The 21819-nt window shown below is 42.4% G+C and overlaps 1 protein-coding gene across 1 annotated transcript in view; it reads right to left on the bottom strand.

The window, feature by feature from the left end:
- Positions 1–21819, bottom strand: part of myripb (myosin VIIA and Rab interacting protein b) — a gene marked incomplete at both ends in the record, with an annotated part of 325794 nt that overhangs the window by 97912 nt on the left and 206063 nt on the right. Inside the window, one exon of the mRNA XM_081352764.1 lies at positions 7713–7934. Coding sequence (XP_081208890.1) covers positions 7713–7934 — 222 coding nt within the window. The remainder of the gene's footprint in view (positions 1–7712; positions 7935–21819) is intronic.

The raw sequence follows: 21819 nt of genomic DNA, 5'->3' as shown, positions 1-21819 counted from the left end.
ATGCTTCCAAAGCAACTTAGCATTCAAGATACATACATTTTATCAGTTTGTGGGAATTTTTTTTTTTGTGCTACAAGAACCAAAACCACGCTATAGGAAGCGTGTTCATTCCTAATACACATGCACATACTGCTGGAAGAAAAAAGGTAATTTATAGAGATGAATGATTCATTATCAGGTATTTCTTATGTCTTAAAATAGCACAGAGGAGAATCCTCATCCATTAAGACGTCAGATATAAACTAATTTATCCATGACCTCAAACCATTAATGTACACATTAAAGCATTACCTCAAATGTACCATTAAAGCTAATGATAATGAAGAAAAAGCCATTGTTAGTCTTTCATGAGAGAATTTACTTGAGAGGTTGTCATATGGTATCTAAGAGAGAGAGAGAGAGAGAGAGAGAGAGAGAGAGAGAGAGAGAGAGAGAGAGAGAGAGAGAGAGAGAGAGAGAGAGAGAGAGAGAGAGACTCTTTAACTCATTCTCATCAAACACAGAGAAGAGATGATATACGCCACAGAGATGATATACGTGCTCATGATAGTTCACATTAGTTCATGGTTGGCACCGAAATGCACAGTAACAAATAAAAATTAGCAATAAAGCATACAGAAACAGCCTGTCAACACAAGTCCCTTTTAAAACTGTGAAGATGACCTAAACATGTTTAGTTTCATGCAGTATTATATTTTTGCAATATTATTTTTTCAGGCCATGGGAGATGTTAAACTTCAAATTCATGTTTCTTGTTTCATAAAACCATTCTGTCACAAGTCTTGCTGTGTGTATTGGTGCATTATCATGCTGATACACAGCACCCCCTTCAGGGTACAATGTTTGAACCATTAGGTGCACGTGGTCCTCCAGAATGGTTCGGTAGTCCTTGGCAGTGACGTGCATATCAAGCACAGTAGGGAACGCCATGATATTGCAGCCCAAACCATCAATGATCCTCCTCCGTGCTTCATTCTGGGCACGCAACAGGGGGTTACACCTCTTCAGGACTTCTCCACACCGCAACTCCCATGGATGTGGGAAAGGTGGACTCAGAGAACAATACATGTTTCACATTGTCCACAGCCTAAGATTAGCACTGTTGGCACCAATGGAACCGACATTTTGATTGGCACGAGTGACCAAAGGTTTGGCTATAGCAGCCCAACCATGAATATTGACTCTGTGGAGCTCCTGACGAACAGTTTTGGAAGAAACAGAAGAGTCGATGTGCGCATTTAATTCTGCAGTGAGTTGGGCAGCTGTGATTTTATGTTTTGGGTACAATACGAGTAAGTACTTTCTAATTATTGGGCAAAAAAACTCTGCACCTATTAACCTAGAATACTGTCTAACAATTGAAGGCTGCTCTGTCAAGCCTTCGTCGTCGGTTAGGAACCTGGGTGTGCTCTTTGATACCAATCTTTCATTTGAAAGCCATGTTTCTAGCATCTGTAAAACCGAATTCTTCCATCTTAAAAATATATATAAATTACGAGGCTTTCAATGAAAAACGTGGAACAGTTAGTTCATGTGTTTATGACCTCAAGGTTAGATAATTGTAATGCTCTTATGGGCGGTTGCCCTGCACGCTTAATAAACAAACTCCAGCTGGTCCAAAACCTAGCAGCTCGAGTTCTTACCAGAACCAGGAAGTATGACCATATTAGCCCCATTCTGTCAACACTGCATTGGCTCCCTATAAACATCGTGTACATTTTTAAATAATTGGTGATAACTAACAAAGCACTAAATGGTTTAGCTCCCCAGTACTTGAGCGAGCTCTTAACCCATTATAGTCCTTCACGTCTATTGCGATCTCAAAATTCTGGCCAGTTGATAATACCTAGAATATCAAAATCAATTGCAGGCGGTAGATCCCTTTCCTATTTAGCACATAAACTTTGGAATAGTCTTCCTAGCATTGTTCGAGAAGCAGACACACTCAGTCAGTTTAAATCTAGATTAAAAACACATCTCTTTAACCAGGCATACACATAACACATTATACATTTGTATTATTCAAATCAGTTAAATGATTATTAGGCTGCATAAATTAGGTCACCCGGAACCGTGAACACTTCCTATAATACCCGATGTACTCGTTACATCATAAGAAGAATGGCATCTACGCTAATGTTAGTCATTCTGTTTATTCCGAGGTTTATTGTAGTCAGCCGGATCCGGGCCATATCCAGATCAGATGGTGGACCTGCGCCTAGACACGACCACAACGCATACCTGAAGTGTCAGCAGAGATTGTGTCAACTAGACTCTAGTCTCAGAACTAGGCACTGATCCCCAACAAACCCGTCTCCATACCGTCGTGATGACTACGATTTTTAACCAGATGGAACTGGATAATAATCTGAATGTTCTGAGCCAATCTGACTTCTGACCTATAATGCTGCCTGAATCATAATCATACACTGTCCGTTGGCCAGAGGAGAACTGGCCCCCTGACTGAGCCTGTTTTGTCCCGAGGTTTTTTGTCCATTCTGTCACCTGATGGAGTTTTGGTCCCTTGCCACTGTCGCCTTTTTCGCTTCTGTCTTTTGGCTTGCTTAGTTGGGGACATTTAATATTCAACAATATTATTGATCTGCCTGCATTGACACCATTTTGAGAACAGAACTGAGCTGGACGATGACATCATGGTTTTCTCCAGAGCGGTTATATATATATATATATATATATATATATATATATATATATATATATATATATATATATATATATATATATATATATGAACTAAATTAATAACTTTTTTACAACAAAAATGAACCATTACTGAACTTACTTAAGCTGGACTATGATGCTATTTTCTTCTAGAAACAAACTTTGTTGCATTATTTTCCTGTTATCACTGTAAAGCTGCTTTGAAACAATCTGTATTGTAAAAAGTGCTATATCTTAGTACCTGGAAATCCCTTTCAGACATCTTTCTCTTGCATCAAAAGTTACTCCTGCTGGATGTGGTTCGTGCTACATGGTGGTATGCCGACATTACCCTGAAAAACCATAGCTCTCGATACACCACAAAGACTTGCTGTCCTCGTCACAGATGAGCCAGTGAGACACGCAGCAAAAATTTGTCCTCTTTTAAAGTTTGAACTCTGATATGTCACCCAATATGTTGTGTGGATTGCAATATTTTATGTAGAGCTGTGCTATTGCTCTACTAATTCAACACTCACCCTCTGCTCTTACTGATGGAATGTAAAGTCAGTGAAGATTGGCCACCAGGCCGCATATACTGTATATAGGCGTGAAACCACCAACATTATATTGGCCAGTGTTTCAGTTTCATTGTCCAACCCCTGTATATACACAAGAGACTTCTAACAAAAACATCAAATATCTTACCAACCCCAATATATATATATATATATATATATATATATATATATATATATATATATATATATATATATATATATATATATATATATATATATATATATATATATATATATCTTTATGTTAAATAAAATTAACATATGTCTTGACTGTCACTTTTGAACAATTATATGCGTCCTTGCTGAATAAAAGCATATTTTACACATATTTCTATTTTTTTCCACACAACAAGGTTGGGAGTTTATGTGAGGTAAAAGCCTTCAGGACGGGGTCAAGTAAGGAGACAGAGCCATCTTTCCAGACTGCTTCCTCTCTGTCAACTCAGATTACAGAACATTTAAAGCTGCTCTTCTCTCTTCAATTACTGTCATTCTCATCCTTGGGATGCTTTATGACTGCCCCATGTCCCTGAGGGTATGCACACTAAAAGCATTTGAAAATCTGTATTCCAGTAATAGTGTTCAGGTAATGTTCTAAAGATTAATTATTCTGATAATTATACTTTAAACTAGATGACATACTCTAAATATAATGTGAGTGTGTGGTGCCGCCACAATGCTAGTGTGTTCTAGATTTTTACTGGCCCCAGTCATTGCTCAATATCAAGTATATGTGGTATTAAGGTCTGACTCTGATGCCTCCTTCTAAATAAACATGTTTTAGCCCATTTTATCATCCAGCAAGCAAAATTATTAGTCTGATCACGTATAAAAGCCATAAGCACATCATTTCCAATGTTCATGTCTGCTTTGCCAATGGTACAGAACGAGTTCCACACAAAATGTAATACCCTGAATCTAAATATAAAAAGACACTACCATTAAAAACATTAAGCTAAACAACAACAACAACAACAACAACAAAACAACTTTGATTTTTGAAAAATATTTTTTTTAATCAGCAAGGATGCATTAAATTGATCAAAAGTAACAAAGTAAAGACATTAATAATGTTAAAAAAAAAAAAAATCCCCTGGTTTCACAGACAATGCTTAATCTAGTCCCTAGACTAAAATGCATGTTTGAGCTGTTTTAACTGAAAGCAACTTCCACTGATATCTTAAAATATGTCAGTGCCATTGTTTAAGATGCACAACAGTACATTTTTATTTTTATTTTGTCTGAACCATAAATGAATACTTAAATGCCCTAATTGAACTAAGGCATAATCCTGACTTAATCCATGACCTGTCTGTGAAACTTGGCCTATATTTCAGATAAATGCTGTTCTTTGACTTTCTAATGACTTTCTATTTATCAACGATTCCTGAAAAAAAAGTATCACACACACACACACACACACACACACACACACACACACACACACACACACACACACACACACACACACACACACACACACACACACACACACACACACACACACACACACACACACACACACACACACACACACAAACATTTCAAAGGCTCAATATGACATTGAATTCAAATGGGAAATCTGGTGGTTTAATTTCACAGATGGATGAAGGTTATGCGGAGAGAGACTTTTTCCTTACATGAAGTTTTCTAGAGGTTTCTTCTTCGCCTCTAGCTTTACACAGATTTCTTGTATCTTTCTTATACACCCACCCACAGAGTGGATGATTGGAGCAGACCTCAACCTATTACGCCTGTCAGGCCCCATCTGCACATGCAAACAACATTATTTCACCATCTGTGTGTTGCACCATCCAAACGCTCACGTCTGTGTTGCTGTCTGAAGCTTACAAGATGCAGTGATACTTAGTGACAGAGCAAAGAGACCAATCACACTTCAACTTCAAAATGGCACAAACATAAACATACACAAACACGAAAACACATTTTTTCACAGTTAAAAGAGAACATGCACTCTTATGATGTGTTACTGAACTTGTTAATGCACTAAGTGTAAGTGTGAGTGAGTGGAGATGTGTCACTGTAACATCTGAGTCAGCATCTTTCTCTCTCACATACGATACACTAAAAGGAATGTTCTGGGTTAATTAATGAAATATGACTAGCAACGGCATCTGTAACAATACCACAGACAATAATTTTGACTTTCACCACTCAGTTTGTAAAAAACAAAACAAAATTGTGCATCTATGGGGCAAGGAATTGCCACTGGCAATAAATGTTAAAATACTGTTTGTTTTTAACTATTTGATTTGTTTTTAACTATTTGCAAAGCACAATTTCGATCCACTAAAATTACATCTATAACATAAAATGAGATATTTGTCCGCCTAAAAAAAGTAGTCCCACCGAAATGGAACAAATTTGGCTTTATAGATCTAAAAACATTTATTTATTTTTTACATGGAAAATTTAATAAAATCACAAATTTCTGTGTTTCAACCCTCTGTAATATCTTGCCCCATAGACATCAATTTAATTGTGTAAGTGTAAATATATCTTTTCACTTGTTTTTAAACAAGAAAGAGAGAATATTATCCGTGGAAATACCATGTCACGGATCTGACGCTGCCGACAGAAATTAACCTGTCTTGAACCCAGAACATTTCTTTAATTACAAACCCAATAAAAATGCTATTATACGCTCTTTACAAAAGCAATTTAAATGCTTTCCTTATCACCTGTAGATAATCATTATAGCAAAGAAAAAAATAATAATTTAGATGGTGATATTCATCTCTCTCAAAAGGCCATCTGACTACATAACCACATTAATTTTGAGTAAGGCGTAATTTCATTCCATGTTGGCATAATCAGTTTTGTGAGTGGAAAGCTGGTGCTACATCTCTTGAAATATTGCTAAGCAAGAGACAAGGGAAACCATTGTTTGCTTATACCATGAAATACATGTTGATATCTGGTCATTTTAAATCTGTGAGTCTGATTTTTCATACAGTGAACATTTCATGGAGGGAACATGAAAGGAAAATCGCAGAGAATTAATCCTGGTGGAGAATCCAAGCCTTGGGCATGGAGTGAGTGTACGTGAGAGAAAGAAAGATATGAAGAGAGGAGGAAAGCAAATAAGACAGTAAGAGACAGCGTGAGCAAGAAACAGCTAAGGATGATGGAAGTATTTTCCTGATTGATTCATGTCGTGTTGCAAACCACTGATTTACACCCCTGATCACTTTTAAAGGAACAGTTGTTCTAAACCTGTGTGCTGCCATATTTACTACATTAAAAATAATCTTCAGGTGGTCTTTCCATACAAGTCATAATCATCACAACCATCACAATCATCAAGCTTACATATGTGTGTGTGTGTGTAGAATGTACAATGTTAAGATTCTCCTTTTTTGTGTTCCCCTCAAAGGGTTTGGAATTGACATAAGGGTGAGTAAAATATGAGAGAATTTTAAATTTGGGGGATGAATTATGCCTTTAACACAAACTCTATCAGGTCATTTGAACCACACAAACTATAAATCATCAACATATGCTGCAGATATTCTTACCATCTCTCTCGCTACTGCAGCCTCTCCTTATTTATCCCGCTCTCTCCTATCTTTCCAATCTTGCTTTCTAAAACCCGCCTCACACACACTGTCAAAATTCCAGTGGACTGTGCACATATTCAGCAGTCATTAAGCCAGCATTTAGGAAATCAAACACAGTTATCACACTCTAAAAAAATGCAAGGTTGTTTCAACCCATGTTTGGGTCAAATATGGACAAACCCAACCATTGGTTTACATTTTTAAATTAAATTTTTGAACCCAACGGTTGTGTTTGTACACATTTTACCCAAACATGAGTTGAAACAACCCAGCATTTTTTAGAGTGAAATATCTGGAGACATTAAGTATAGGGCTCTAAGCAAAAATGCTACTGGGAGTGACACACAAAAAAAAAACACCAGACATTTAATATGTTGAGGCAAAAAATTACCAGCTTTACAAGGAATAGTAGGGAACTCCTCAAGATGTTGAAGTCGATGAAGAAGAAGGCAGTGGTCCCCAGTGCTTCCCAACCTATTTTTTCTTAAGTGTCCCCACAGCCCCATCAATAATGCTCAAGTATCCATTCATAAACACCAAACTAGACAAATGTGCCTTAAGAACTATAAATAAAACCATTTAGTGTAACATTTCAAAATGATTAATCGCTTAGAAATAATCAAGCAATAATGTATGTGTAAAACAGAATCACATAACATACATATTTCATTTATTTCCTTATTTCCATGTGCCCCTTACAACCTGCTTGAACGACGTGTGTGTTGCCGTGTACCAGCAGGTGTGGTGTCTCCCTATCCAGATGTTATTCCATAACACTGTGCATTTTGTAGCATGTCCATTTCTCTGGAAGTACATATGTGGCCCCTCTATCCTTCAGTGTACACGTTTGTGCACATGTATGAGTTTGTGTGTGACTAAGGACACTTACCTGCTCTTTTGGCAGGCGGCGCAGATATAGCCCCTCTCGCTCTGGCTGTAGGTGCAGCAGGATTTGCAGACGTTGTAGTGGCAGTCCAGACACGGGCGCTTGGGGTTGAGCAGGAAGGCGAAGGGAGAGCAGCAGCGGATGCAGCAATGCTCGTTGAACTTGTGCTGCTTGGACAGAAGCAAACAACGACTGCCCTCCTCCTCCAGCTCCTGCTTCATTTCACTACAGAGAGAGACAGGCGGGATTGGAGGGGAGGGGTTGGTGGAAAGCGAATGAGAGAGGGAGTGGGAGGGGATAAAGAGAGAGAAGGGGGGTGTGAATGAGGGGATGGAGAGAGAGAGAGAGCGAAGGAGAAAGGTGAGCAAGTGCATCTGAAGGAGAGGTTGAAGGCACACAGTCATGCAGAATAATTGGAGATGCTGCGAGGAATGAAAAATTAAAGGGAGAATAATTCTGGAGAACAGAATTACTCCTTATTCTATTCCTTTTCTCTTACTAAATTTCTGTTTACACACGCACACACACGCACGCACAAAAATACAGTATGAGGATAAGGGCTGGACTAGGATTGAAAAACAGACCACACAGCAGATTCCCACTGTATAGTTGTGAAACCTAGCGAGGTGCCTTCTACAGTAAGTTGCAGTTTACACAGACAACATTCTATTTTTTGCATTCCACTGCACTGCTCTTCCATTATTTTTCTATGTAAACATGCGCTAGACTGATGCGTTTTACTGCTGCGCTCACATTCCGCAACTTTTGCAGCATCATTGCTCAAGTTAAAACCTTTAGAAAATGTGTCTTTAGACCTCGCGTTTTTTCCTCCATTTCACTGCTCTGCATGTCCCTCCACAGTTGGACCTTGTACGGCGCGAGGACGCGGCTTTCGAGAGGATGGGCGTACTGTCAGGAGTATGTTTTGTTTCATTAGCCGCGTTTCCACTGTCGGGCCAGTGCGAGCCAGGGCTTTAAACAGATAGCCTGTAGCACCCCACATAGCAAACAGACTTGGCCCAAATGTGGCCTCATCATGGCACTGCTGGCGTGTTGCCGGCACTGGCATGCATCATGTCAGCCAACTGTGGGCCATGTGTGGCAATGATGGCACTGCATGACGGCAGACAACATTTGGGCTGATTGTGCATGGGAGGTGTGTGGCCCAGATCAGTGTAGCGATTATGGGCCATACTTTGTGTACTGGACAAATATAAGTATTATAAGTATTTAGGCCGCTACTATATATTCAAGGATTGTCCCCCCCACCACCACAATTTTTCACGGGAGAAATAAAACAGTTTAAAGTGTTGTCCATGGATGGTGCAGTTATCAAAACTACGACAGAGATGTAATGATTTTAATAATTAACTAGATGTACCGCATCGCGGTACAAAATATGACCGCCGCTCAGGCCTGCACTGGCTTTCCACAAAAATAAATGACGTGGAGTAATTTGGCTGTATTGCGTGTTTATGTATATACCTAAAAAAAGTAATAGTATGTGCATGTCTGTCTGTGTGTGTGTGTGTGTGTGTGTGTGTGTGTGTGTGTGTGTTGTGTATGTGTGTTTGTGTATGTGTGTGTCTGTGTGTGTGTGTGTGTGTGTGTGTCTGTGCGTGTATGTATGTGTGCGTACATGTGTGCGCGTGTGTGTTTGTGTGTGTGTGTCTGTGCATGTGGATTTGTATGTGTGTGTATGGGTGTGTGTCTGTGCGTGTGGATGTCAGTGTGTGTGCATGCTTGCATTTGTTTGTATTCCTGCATGTGTGTGTGTGACAGTATCATCCTAAACCAGCAACCCTTCGCTCAACAGCACCATCTACAGGCCGATGAGTGTACAGTCACTAAATGTGCACATAAATGAATTTATTTTATACCCCCCCATGGATGAAATTCTACAAAACTTAGCAGAGGATACCCCCAGAGGATGTCAAGTTAATCATACACATGAAATATGGTGCAGTTCTGAACATCTCCACTGAAGATAGGGGCGATTAAAGCAGAATAATATTGCATTTTAATTTTTTATGGGAGGGGCGCAAATCACAAATGAGTGATTATGGGCTAGGTTGATGTGGGCCCTTAAGAGCAACATACCATAAAAATTTCTTCATCCTCGGTGCCACGGTTCAGGTAGTTATTTAGGAAAAACTGCATTTTTTTGGGTTTGGGGGGGGCCCAGCGGGGGGGGCCCCCGGGGACCAAACGAAATTTTTCCGTAGAAGTGTAGTGGGGCTACATGCCCACCAAATTTCATGTTCCCCGGTGCTTCGGTGTCCCTGGTATCGTTGATGAAAAATTTAAGGGGGCCCCAGCGCGGGGGGGGAAGTGGCCCCCGGGGACCAAACGAAATTTTTCCGTAAAAGTCTAGTAGACCAACATACCATAAAAATTTCTTCATCCTCGGTGCCACGGTTCAGGTAGTTATTTAGGAAAAACTGCATTTTTTTGGGTTTGGGGGGGCCCAGCGCGGGGGGGGAGTGGCCCCCGGGGACCAAACGAAATTTTTCCTTAGAAGTCTAGTGGGGCTACATGCCCACCAAATTTCATGTTCCCCGGTGTTTCGGTGTCCCTGGTATCGTTGACGAAAAATTTAAGGGGGCCTCAGCGCGGGGGGGGAAGTGGCCCCCGGGGACCAAACGAATTTTTTCCGTAAAAGTCTAGTAGACCAACATACCATAAAAATTTATTCATCCTCGGTGCCACGGTTCAGGTAGTTATTTAGGAAAAACTGCATTTTTGGGGGTTTGGGGGGGCCCAGCGCGGGGGGGGAGTGGCCCCCGGGGACCAAACGAAATTTTTCCTTAGAAGTCTAGTGGGGCTACATGCCCACCAAATTTCATGTTCCCCGGTGTTTCGGTGTCCCTGGTATCGTTGACGAAAAATTTAAGGGGGCCCAGCGCGGGGGGGGAAGTGGCCCCCGGGGACCAAACAAAATTTTTCCGTAAAAGTCTAGTAGACCAACATACCATAAAAATTTCTTCATCCTCGGTGCCACGGTTCAGGTAGTTATTTAGGAAAAACTGCATTTTTTGGGGTTTGGGGGGGCCCAGCGCGGGGGGGAGTGGCCCCCGGGGACCAAACGAAATTTTTCCTTAGAAGTCTAGTGGGGCTACATGCCCACCAAATTTCATGTTCCCCGGTGCTTCGGTGTCCCTGGTATCGTTGACGAAAAATTCAGTAAGGTGACGAAAAAAAAAAAAAAAAAAAAAACTTTGACAATCCCTATATGACCGCTTTCGCTTTAGCGGCGGTCATAATAACAATAATAATATGAATTGACTTATGAGTCAGTGAAAAAAGCTATGTCCAGAAAAAAATGATAAATAATTAATAAATATAGCGTTTAGTTTTCAGCAGTTCACAAAATTCAATAATCATTTAAAAATTCCCAAATCCATTTGACCTGAACCAAATATACATTTTCCTAACATGACAATTGAGTTACATTTTTTAATTATTTATTTTAATTTGTTTTTATGAATTTCTAATAAAAAAAACTTAATTCACATACAAAATAGTCTAAGTTTTCCATACTCTTTAGTTTAAGAACCACAAAATCATGTTAAAACTTACTAAATATATATATATATATATATATATATATATATATATATATATATATACAGTTGTATAAATATGTACAGGTAACTGTGCAGTGAACTATTGTTTATTTTGGTGCGATCTCCACGGTAACAGCAGCTTTCTGGTTGGTGGATGAGGTTCACGTGATGCGTCGTTTGAAATTTCACCCGTCCCGCTGAAGGGTGAAGAAGACGTCTGACAACCGAACCGCTGTTCAGGTAAGTGAAGCTATTTTGTGCACGACCCTATTTTTTTTTTACAGTCTATATATTGTGTACGACATAACATTAGATGTAATACATTATAGCCTACATACAGCAGATATGCAACCACATGGGTTCTCTTTTGCACTCATGCCGAAACAGATCAAGCCTGCGATGTGTTTACAGCTCTCTTATTTTTTTAGTATTTTTATTTAACCTTAATCTCGATTAAAAATCGACCGTGGCGGGTACGAAGGTTATTTTGGCAGGTTATGTAATGGCAATCTTTAAAAAATAGAAGAACATCTCTTTTTTGGAGCTTTTTTAAATACCTGAATTCAAACTCGGATGTCACTTTGTTCTTTATTGAAGTGAACTTTTGCCTATATGGTAACGTTAGCTGATTCCCTGCCCTGAACTTGAGAACAAGAGTACAGACTGACACGACCGGGGTGCGATTGACCGGCCTACGGGTCATTCAATAGTGCCACATTATAAGCAATCATTTCCTGTATAAAATTTAACCGAAACAACCTTATTTTAATTTGTTACCTAAATTTATTTACAGTTGGTGGATACAGTATGTATTTATTAATTTAGTATTTTGTCTTTTAGCTGCTGTGAGGAAAAAATCGTCTGACACATGCCACTGATCAGGAGATAGAAGCAACAATCGATTTTTTCGATTAATTCGAATTTACGTTTTAAGACGATTTTTTTTTATTAAATCGAGGTATTGCGAATTTTTAATAAAAAAATAGATACATTGTAATTGCACCAATGGCAGAATAATTAAGAGGCTTGTCCGACTCCGACCACATGATGGCGCGCCTAATAAACCGCTCACCTGTGAGAGTACAGTGCTCTATGAAGGAACGTAATAGGCTACAGAAATAATATCATAGAGATGGACGGCTCTTCACGTCAGGATGACCTTGTGCCAAAGGAAGGTAGTAACGTTTCCTCTGTGGTTTGGAAATGGTTCGGATTTGAGAGTTCAGACGTCGAACAAACTTTTGTCAAATGCAAAATATGCAGAAAGTCAGTTTCAACCGGCAGTGGCAGCACCACTAATTTATTCCAACATTTGCGACAAAGGCACCAAGCTGAATGGGAAGAATGCTCAAAGTTAAGAGATGAAAACAAGCTAAGTCCAAGTGCAAAAGGTCCACCTAAAATTGCAAAACGCCAGATTTCATTAGCGGTATCATTTTCCAATTCCATTCCATACGACAAAAAGGCGCCCCGATGGAAATAAATTACAGATGCTGTGGCGTTTCATATTGCTAAGGACATGGTTCCCATATACACCATAGAAAAGCCAGGGTTCATAAAAATGCTACACACTGCTGATCCAAGATACAAGTTGCCGAGCCGCAAATATTTCAAAGACGTAGCTATTCCCCGGATGTACACTGAAACACGTGAAAAAGTAGCGGAGCAGCTTGAAAAGGCATCTTTTTTTTCTATGACCACTGACCTGTGGAGTAGTCGTACTCTTCAGCCTTACATGAGCCTTACAGCCCATTATGTTGACGCAGAATGGAAACTGCGAAGTTTTTGCCTTCAGACATGTTATTTTCCTGACGATCATACTGGGGAAATAATTGGTCATGGGCTTAAAGATGCGCTGGCGTCTTGGAAGCTTGTGGAGGATCGACAGGTTTGCGTGACCACTGACAGTGGAACGAACATGATCAAAGCAATGAAGCTGAACGACTGGACCCATCTTCAGTGCTTTGGACATCGTCTTCACAATGCCATTGGTAAGTAAGATTAATAATTCAAGCATTAAAATCACAGTTATTCAGATGTTATTTCATTAATAGCTGAAATGATGATGATGATGATGATGATTATTGTTTTGCTTTTGTAATAACAGTGCCAATCACTTAATATGAGTTTGTTGGTAATAGATTCATATTCTGCAGTTATGAAGGAGAAAGCTCTTTACAATATTTCTGTCAAAGTACAATGAACTGCTATTTCAAATCTTCTTTTTTTTTTTTTTTTTTGCTTTGTTTTAAGAGAACATGGTGTGAAAGACCACAGAGTTGACCGTGCAGTTGCAGTGTGCAAGAAGGTTGTAAGTGTTTTTTCCTTCAGCTGGAAAAAGAGAAGAGATCTTGCATCTGCACAGGCTGAGCTCGGCCTACCTTCTCATCAACTCATTACGGAGACCCCCACCAGGTGGGGTTCAAGACAAAAAATGATCGAGAGGGTTTTAGAACAGGAGAAAGCCATAGCTCGGGTTCTTGGCAATGCTTCACTGATGCATTGTCAGGTGAAGCATATGTGAGTGTCTCGTACCTCAAACCTGTCACAGATGAACTCCTCAACATAGCTTCTCTGATGGATCCCAGGTTCCGTACAACTTACATCGAACATGACAAGTTGGAGGGAATCAAGCAAAAAGTTGTTAAAGAGCTGACATCTTTGTTGCCAGACAAAAATCTTGAGACAACAGTTCAGATGACTCAGGACGTGGAACAGGAAGAACAGAGAACAGAGGCTGGGGCTAAGAGGAAGAAAACCTTGGCAAGCTTTTTTAAGAAAACGGCACCACCAGCATCACAACCTGTCATTCAATCAGAAGAAGACAAAGTCAAAGCCGAGCTGACAGCCTATTTGATGTCTCCTGATGTAGATTCAGACACAGACCCACTTCACTGGTGGAAGGCTAATGAGAAAATCTTTCCCAGGCTCAGCAAACTTGCAAAAAAATACCTCTGTATTCCTGCAACCAGTGCCCCTTCTGAGAGGGTGTTCAGTGCAGGTGGGAACATTATAACCTGTCACAGAGCATCTCTAAAGCCTGAAACAGTAGACAGACTGGTCTTCCTCTCAAGAAACCTGTAAAGAACATCTAGCCTACAACATGCTTTATGTTTGCACGATGGTCTACAAAGTTGTTTTGTTTTTGTTTTTTTTTTACTGTTGAAAATTTGCATAACTTTTTGAGTTGACTGATGTAATGTTTACATTGGTTAAAATGGTTATTTTCTTACTAAATATTCAGAAGTATTTAATGTTTCATTCAAATTGCACAATATTTACTTTCATATTTCATTCAAATCTTCTGCAAAGATATTTAACTCGTGAATTTGTTTTACATTTATTTACACCTTGTTGACCAATTTATGTATGGCATGGCCATTAAAAATACAATGTTTCTTAACCAGATGGTTTTTCAAGTTACTTACAAAGAGAATGTTACTTAAGTCATGTTTTTGTAATGTTTTAAGTTGACTAGTTACACAATAAAAAAAAAAATCAAAATCGAAATCGTGAATCGGTCAAACTTTATGAAAAAACCTAGATTTTTTTTTTTGCCATATCGCCCAGCCCTAGCAACAATACAAAGATGGCTTCAGCTTGCTCCTGAGAAAGCAACATAGTTTCAGCCCAGATCTGGCCCAAATCTGGTTCATGTGGATTTCACACGGCCCAGATGTGGGCCGGATCTGGGCCGACACTTGCTGTCTGGGGAGAGCGCTTGAGGAGAAAAGAGGGGCTGCAGAGCTGTACTTCACTTCCTGAGGACAGTCCTAAATAGCATCACTTTCTCCCTCACACATACAAACATTCTTATGTGCAAATTTGTTTTAAGTATTTTTTTTTATTTGCTTTATGTTTGTTGAAAGTAAAATTACATTATAATATGTTTAAATTTCATTAAATGTTGCTAGATTCATTGATAGATTCATTTAGTTAGAATTGAAAAATGTTGTACATAGTTGGCTGTTCAGGCAACTAAAATAGTGTTCACAAATTCTAGCTGTTTTTTTTTTTTTTGGCTTGTGCATTACTACAATAAGTAAACTACTGTCTAAGACAGACCAGAACATTTTGAAATTAAATGCACTTTGAGGTGGTAATAAGATGTTAAGCTTTGAATGTACTAAAAAAATAGAAAATAATAATAATTTATTATTATTGGCTTGTGCCTATTGTTAAATAAACTATTTTTGAGAATTGAATTTGCTTGTGCCTTATTTGTTCACATGGTTTGGGTAAGATTAGGCTGGGTTATGGCTCAGTTTTGGGGTTTCTGGTTAAAGGGTGGTGTCGATATGGTTAACTTATGGCTGAGAATTGGTACCAATAATAAAACCTGTTTTGGCCCAGTTCAGGGCCAGTTAAGGGTGACTAACTGGCTGAGATTCGGGCCAGTTATGGCCCATGTGAGACCCTTGTCTTTAATCCAGTTCTGGGCCACTTCAGGGCCGTCATTCTTTGCGGTACTTGGGCCGAGGGAAAAGTGATAGTGTGGGCCGGAGCTGGGCCAGAAAAAAATTGCTATGTGGGACAGAGCAACACTGCGTTTCCACTGTCGGGCCAGAAGCTCCACAGTGCTTCACTAAAACACGCCTGTAACACGCCACTCTGGAACAACGTCACACTAACCCATTATTTCACCAACAAATGGAAGTTTTATAAAAAATAAAATAAAAATAAAAACATTATGGGCCCTATTTTAACGATCTGAAACGCAAGTGTCAAAGCGCAAAATCGCAAGTAACTTTGTGGGCAGGTCTTGGCGCTGTTGCTATTTTCCCGGCGGGATAAATGACTCTTGCGCCAGGCGCATATCTAAAATGGGTTGGTCTGAAGCAGCTTCATTATTCATAGGTGTGGTTTGGGCGTAACGTGAAATAAACCAATCAGAGCGTCATCTCACATTCCCTTTAAGAGCAGGCGCGCTTTGTTCTAAAGCGGATTCCTATCATAACGGCGGATTTGCCAGGCACGCGCCAGGAGCGGTTCACAGCCGAGGAGAGCAACACTCTCGTCAGGGACGTTGGGGATGGAGAAACCCACCCAAATTAACTTCGGTTAAAAAGGCGTATGATTATGTGGGTAAATGTGTAAGCTAGATGTATGCTTTTATAATAAATTGTCTATCTATCTATCTATCGTAATAATGTATGATTTGCAAAAATGAAAACTGCTGCTTCTGTGTAGATGAGAGAATCAAAGTGTATGCGCGTTGTGCACACGCTACATTGATTATGGCCAAGCATGCGCCCTTAAAATAGCATATGAATAACATGCGCAACGCGCCACTGACTTTAAACTATTTTTTCCTGGTTAGTGGCGCAATTGTTTTCTAAACCTGCAAAATAGCATGAAGGAACGTTTGCGCTGGAACACGCCTCCTTTTTTGCGCTGAACCGCCCAGGGAGCGCAAGTTCATTCCCTAGTTTAGTGACGTGCTTCTGTGGAGGGAAAAGCGCGCTTTGCACGGGTGCAAAATAGGAGTGATACATGCGTTGGTGTACGAAGTCAATTGCGCTGGGTGCAAGATAGGGCCCTATGAGTTTTATCAGAAAACTAATCAGAAAGAAAGCACTGGAAACTAGCGTGATTGTAAAACAAACATGATAAAAGCGACCGTTTGCTGGCATTTTTGTTTGACTTATTCAGTCGTGTCTGTTTTGGTTTATTTGGTAATTACAGGACATATTTACATCACATTTAGAAAGAACGATCATTTCTACAAATATTCCACCAAAAATAAGACCTGAGGAGCTTTAGCACTCTCTCCCAGTAGGCTATACAGTTTCAGTCAGAGAAACAGAGGAAGCTCCTGCAAAAAAAAGTTGCTTTATTTTATGATAGTATGGTATAAAGAGATGAGTGTAACGGTAAAAGATGAGGAAGCAATTGCAAGTGTACTCATTTATTGAGAAGGCTGAACAATGAACAAACAACAGCTGGGACACAGGATGGCAACGCAGGGACCCCGATGGTCAGATGATCCAGTGCAGACGGTGAAGTGGTGCGGTGAGTCTCCCAGGTGACGAATAATCCAGAATCCAAAGGAACACGAACAGAACAGGAACAAGGTAGGCACAAACTCGACACGAAGACTGGGAACACAACCGGGAACCACATACAACGATCTGACAGGGGAAATGAGAAAGTGGTGAGTATTTATGGGGTGATGAGATGAGCTGCAGCTGGTGACGGGAGTGATGAGCTAATTGTTGATGATCGCTGATCAGACGACCCGCCCACACAATTAAAGCACAACACACACATGACAACAGAGCACGAGACAAGAAGAAGACAATGGATTTATGAACCGTGACAGTACCCCCCTCCCTAGGAACGCCTCCTGGCGTTCCCAGGCTCCCTTACCTGTCGATTGTAATCATCGATAAGGGAGTGATCCAGAATGTCTCTAGCAGGTACCCAACTTCTCTCCTCCGGACTGTAACCTTCCCAGTCCACCAAGTACTGAAATCCGCGTCCCCTTCGCCTTGAGTCCAGAACACGATTAACCGAATAGGTGGGTTCCCCATCTACGAGTCGCGGCGGGGGGGGAACCGTTGCTGGCGGATTAATGCGTGCAAAAAAGACGGGCTTAATTTTAGACACATGAAAGACGGGATGAATCCTCCTGTACACTGGAGGAAGATTGAGGCGGACTGTCACTGGACTAATGATTTTAGTGACAGAAAACGGGCCAATAAATTTGGGAGCAAGTTTATTAGAAACGGAGCGGAGCGGAATGTCCTTAGTAGAAAGCCACACTTTGGAACTGACGACATATACGGGAGGCCTACGCCGGTGGCGATCGGCTTTGGCCTTGGTGCGCGCCCCCACTTGGAGTAGAGTCTCACGGGCTCTAGTCCAAGTGCGGTGACACCTCTGGACAAAGGCGTGGGCGGAGGGGACCGCGACTTCGGATTCCAGACTAGGAAAGATAGGTGGCTGGTACCCTACACTACACTCAAACGGTGACAGACCCGTGGATGACACTGGCAACGTGTTGTGGGCGTACTCCACCATAGACAGCTGCTGACTCCAGGAGGAAGGATTCTTGGACACTAAACATCACAACGTTCTTTCCAAATCTTGGTTGGCTCGTTCGGTCTGACCATTGCTCTGGGGATGGAACCCGGAGGACAGACTGACAGTCGCCCCCAGAAGTCTACAAAACTCTCTCCAAAATTTGGACACAAATTGGGGACCTCTGTCAGAAACCACGTCCGTCGGGAGGCCATGAAGCCGAAAGACGTGGTCAATGACGATCAACGCTGTCTCCTTGGCTGACGGTAATTTGGGCAAGGGAATGAAATGGGCCGCCTTCGAGAACCGGTCCACCACGGTTAAAACTACCGTGTGACCCTGGGAGGGTGGGAGGGCGGTGATAAAATCTAGAGCGATATGGGACCAGGGTCTCGAAGGCACCGGCAGCGGTTGAAGTAACCCATCCGGGGGTCGATTGGAAGTCTTACCCATGGCGCAGACTGAACAAGCCAAAACAAAACTGTGAACGTTACGAGCCATACCAGGCCACCAGAATCGTTGCTTGACTAAAAATTGAGTACGATTAACTCCTGGATGGCAAGCCACATTGGAACAATGACCCCACTGAATAACGCTGGACCGTAGACCCTCAGGCACAAATAAACGGTTCGGTGGACAACGAGTCGGAGGCGTTACCCCTTCTAAGGCCTTCTTGACCTTCGATTCGACCTCCCATATGAGTGAAGAGATGAATAGATTCTCTGGTAAAATGCACTCGGGAGTAGACGGGCGTTCGGAACGGTCAAAAATGCGCGATAAAGAATCGGGTTTGATGTTCTTGGAACCCGGGCGGTACGAGAGAGTAAAGTCAAAACGACCGAAAAAAAGAGCCCACCGAGCCTGCCTGGAGTTCAATCTTTTAGCAGTCCGAATGTATTCCAAATTCTTGTGATCGGTCCAGACGATAAAAGGTACCCCCGACCCTTCTAACCAGTGGCGCCACTCCTCCAATGCTAACTTGACTGCCAACAACTCCCTGTTGCCAATGTCATAATTACGCTCGGCAGGGGATAAACGATGTGACAAAAACGCGCAAGGATGCATCTTGTCGTCTGAAGGAGAACGCTGGGATAACACTGCACCTACCCCCACCTCTGACGCATCGACCTCCACCACGAACTGACGTGATGGATCAGGGGTTATCAGAATAGGGGCTGAAACAAAGCAACCCTTCAGTTTGGCAAACGCAGCCGAGGCTGCGTCTGACCACCTGAACGTAGTACTGGGGGAGGTCAAGGCGGTCAGAGGCGCGGCTAGTTGGCTGAAGTTGCGAATGAAACGCCGGTAAAAATTGGCGAACCCCAGGAACCTCAGTAGGGCCTTACGGGAATCTGGGTTTGGCCAATCCACCACAGCCTTAACCTTGTCAGGATCCATGCGCATTCCCTCAACCGAGATGATGTAACCTAAGAAAGGAACAGACTGTGCATGAAAAACGCATTTCTCCGCCTTGACAAAAAGCCCATTCTCTAGCAACCTCTGAAGCACTTGTCGGACGTGTTGCACATGTTCCTGGAGAGACGAAGAAAAAATCAATATGTCATCCAGGTAGACATAAATGAACTGATCGACCATGTCTCGTAACACATCATTGACAAGTGCCTGGAAGACCGCTGGGGAGTTGGAAAGGCCGAAAGGCATAACCAAGTATTCAAAGTGCCCCCTGGGGGTGTTAAAAGCGGTCTTCCACTCATCCCCCTCCCTGATGCGGACCAAATGATAAGCGTTACGTAAATCCAATTTCGTAAAGATAGATGCTCCCTGCAACCTCTCGAAAGCTGAAGACATCAACGGCAAAGGATAAGTATTCTTTACCGTGATGTTGTTCAACCCCCGGTAGTCAATACAAGGTCGCAGCGACCCATCCTTCTTCCCCACAAAAAAGAACCCCGCCCCCGCTGGAGAAGAGGAAGGGCGGATGAACCCCGTTGCTAGAGAATCAGAAATGTATTTCTCCATGGCCTCTCTCTCCGGAACCGAGAGTGAATATAACTTGCCCTTAGGCGGAGACGTACCTGGTAATAACTCTATAGCACAGTCATAGGGACGATGCGGAGGAAGAGAAGCAGCCCGAGACTTACTGAACACCTCCTTCAGGTCCAGGTACTCCGCGGGCACGTTAGATAACTCCACTGTCTCCTCCTGAAACACAGGGACAGAAACAGACGGACAGGCAGACACTAGACAAGACTTATGACAAAAGCTACTCCACGAAGACACAGACTGAGATGACCAGTCCACTTTGGGGTTATGATGGGTGAGCCAGGGATGACCAAGGACGACGGGTGCAAGGGGAGTGTCCATGATGTAAAAGGAGATGGTTTCGGTGTGGTTGCCTGATGTGATGAGGGTGATGTCTTCGGTGGCAAGTGAAATGGTAGTGAGTTCTTGACCGTTGAGTGCGTGTACTGCAATCTGATGAGTGAGGGATCTGAGAGGAATTTGAAACCTGAGTGCAAAAGTGTAGTCCATGAAATTACCTTCAGCCCCAGAGTCCAGAAGTGCTCGACAGTCGTGACGGTGAGAGGACCATCGGAGCCTTACCGGGAGGAAAGTAGATGTGGATGAGGTCTTCTCGGCAGAGATCCCACCCGACAGTAGCCTCATATTTACTGCCGGGCTGGGCCTTTTAACGGACAGTTGTAAGCAAAGTGTCCCGCTCTTCCACAGTACATGCAAAGGCCCTGGGATCTCCGCCTTTCCTTCTCCTCCCGGGAAAGCCGGGCTCGACCCACCTGCATGGGCTCGTGATCTTCGACGGGGCCGACCGCGTCCCTCTCTCTGGATCGTGGTCCCTCGATCCCTCCTGGGACCCGCTGGGACTGAAGACGTCGATCAGCTCGAGAAAGACGACCATCCACTCTTATCGCCAAGGCAATGAGATCACTCAATCTGGCCGGGAGGTCCATGGCGTAGATCTCTCGTTGGACGCGGTCAGCCAGCCCATGCAGGAACATGTCCCACTGCGCCTCCTCGTTCCATTGGCTCTCGGCTGCCAGAGTCCGAAACTCGATCGAAAAGTCAGATACCGATCTCTCTCCTTGCTGAAGGTCGGCTAGTACTCTGGCAGCCTCGCGTCCGGACACGGAGCGGTCGAACACCAGCTTCATTTCTTCGGAGAGCCTTTGGAACGAGGAGCAGCATTCTTCCTGATTCTCCCACACCGCCGTTCCCCAAAGCGCCGCTTTCCCAGTCAGAAGCGCCAGAACAAACGCGACCTTGGTTCGCTCGTCGTGGAAAGTACGGGGCTGCAGAGAAAAATGCATAGAGCATCTGGTCAGAAAGGATCGGCAGTAATTGGGTTCACCTGCGTAAGCCTCCGGAACCGGCAGGCGGGGCTCTGACTGGGATGGGTCCGCTGGTGGTGGTGGGGGAATCGGCGGTGCGGGTGGCGCAGCGGGAACCTGTGGTTGTTGTAGCTGCTGGGTGAGCCCGGACACCTGCGTTACCAGAGCCTGAACAGCGCGAGCTGTCTCATGGAGATTCTTCTCCTGCGTGTC

This window comes from Scardinius erythrophthalmus, assembly GCF_964197995.2.
Source record: "Scardinius erythrophthalmus genome assembly, chromosome: 22".
Lineage (NCBI taxonomy): Eukaryota > Metazoa > Chordata > Actinopteri > Cypriniformes > Leuciscidae > Scardinius > Scardinius erythrophthalmus.
Note: the sequence above shows the minus strand (reverse complement) of the source record. Positions and strands in the feature narration are given on the sequence as shown.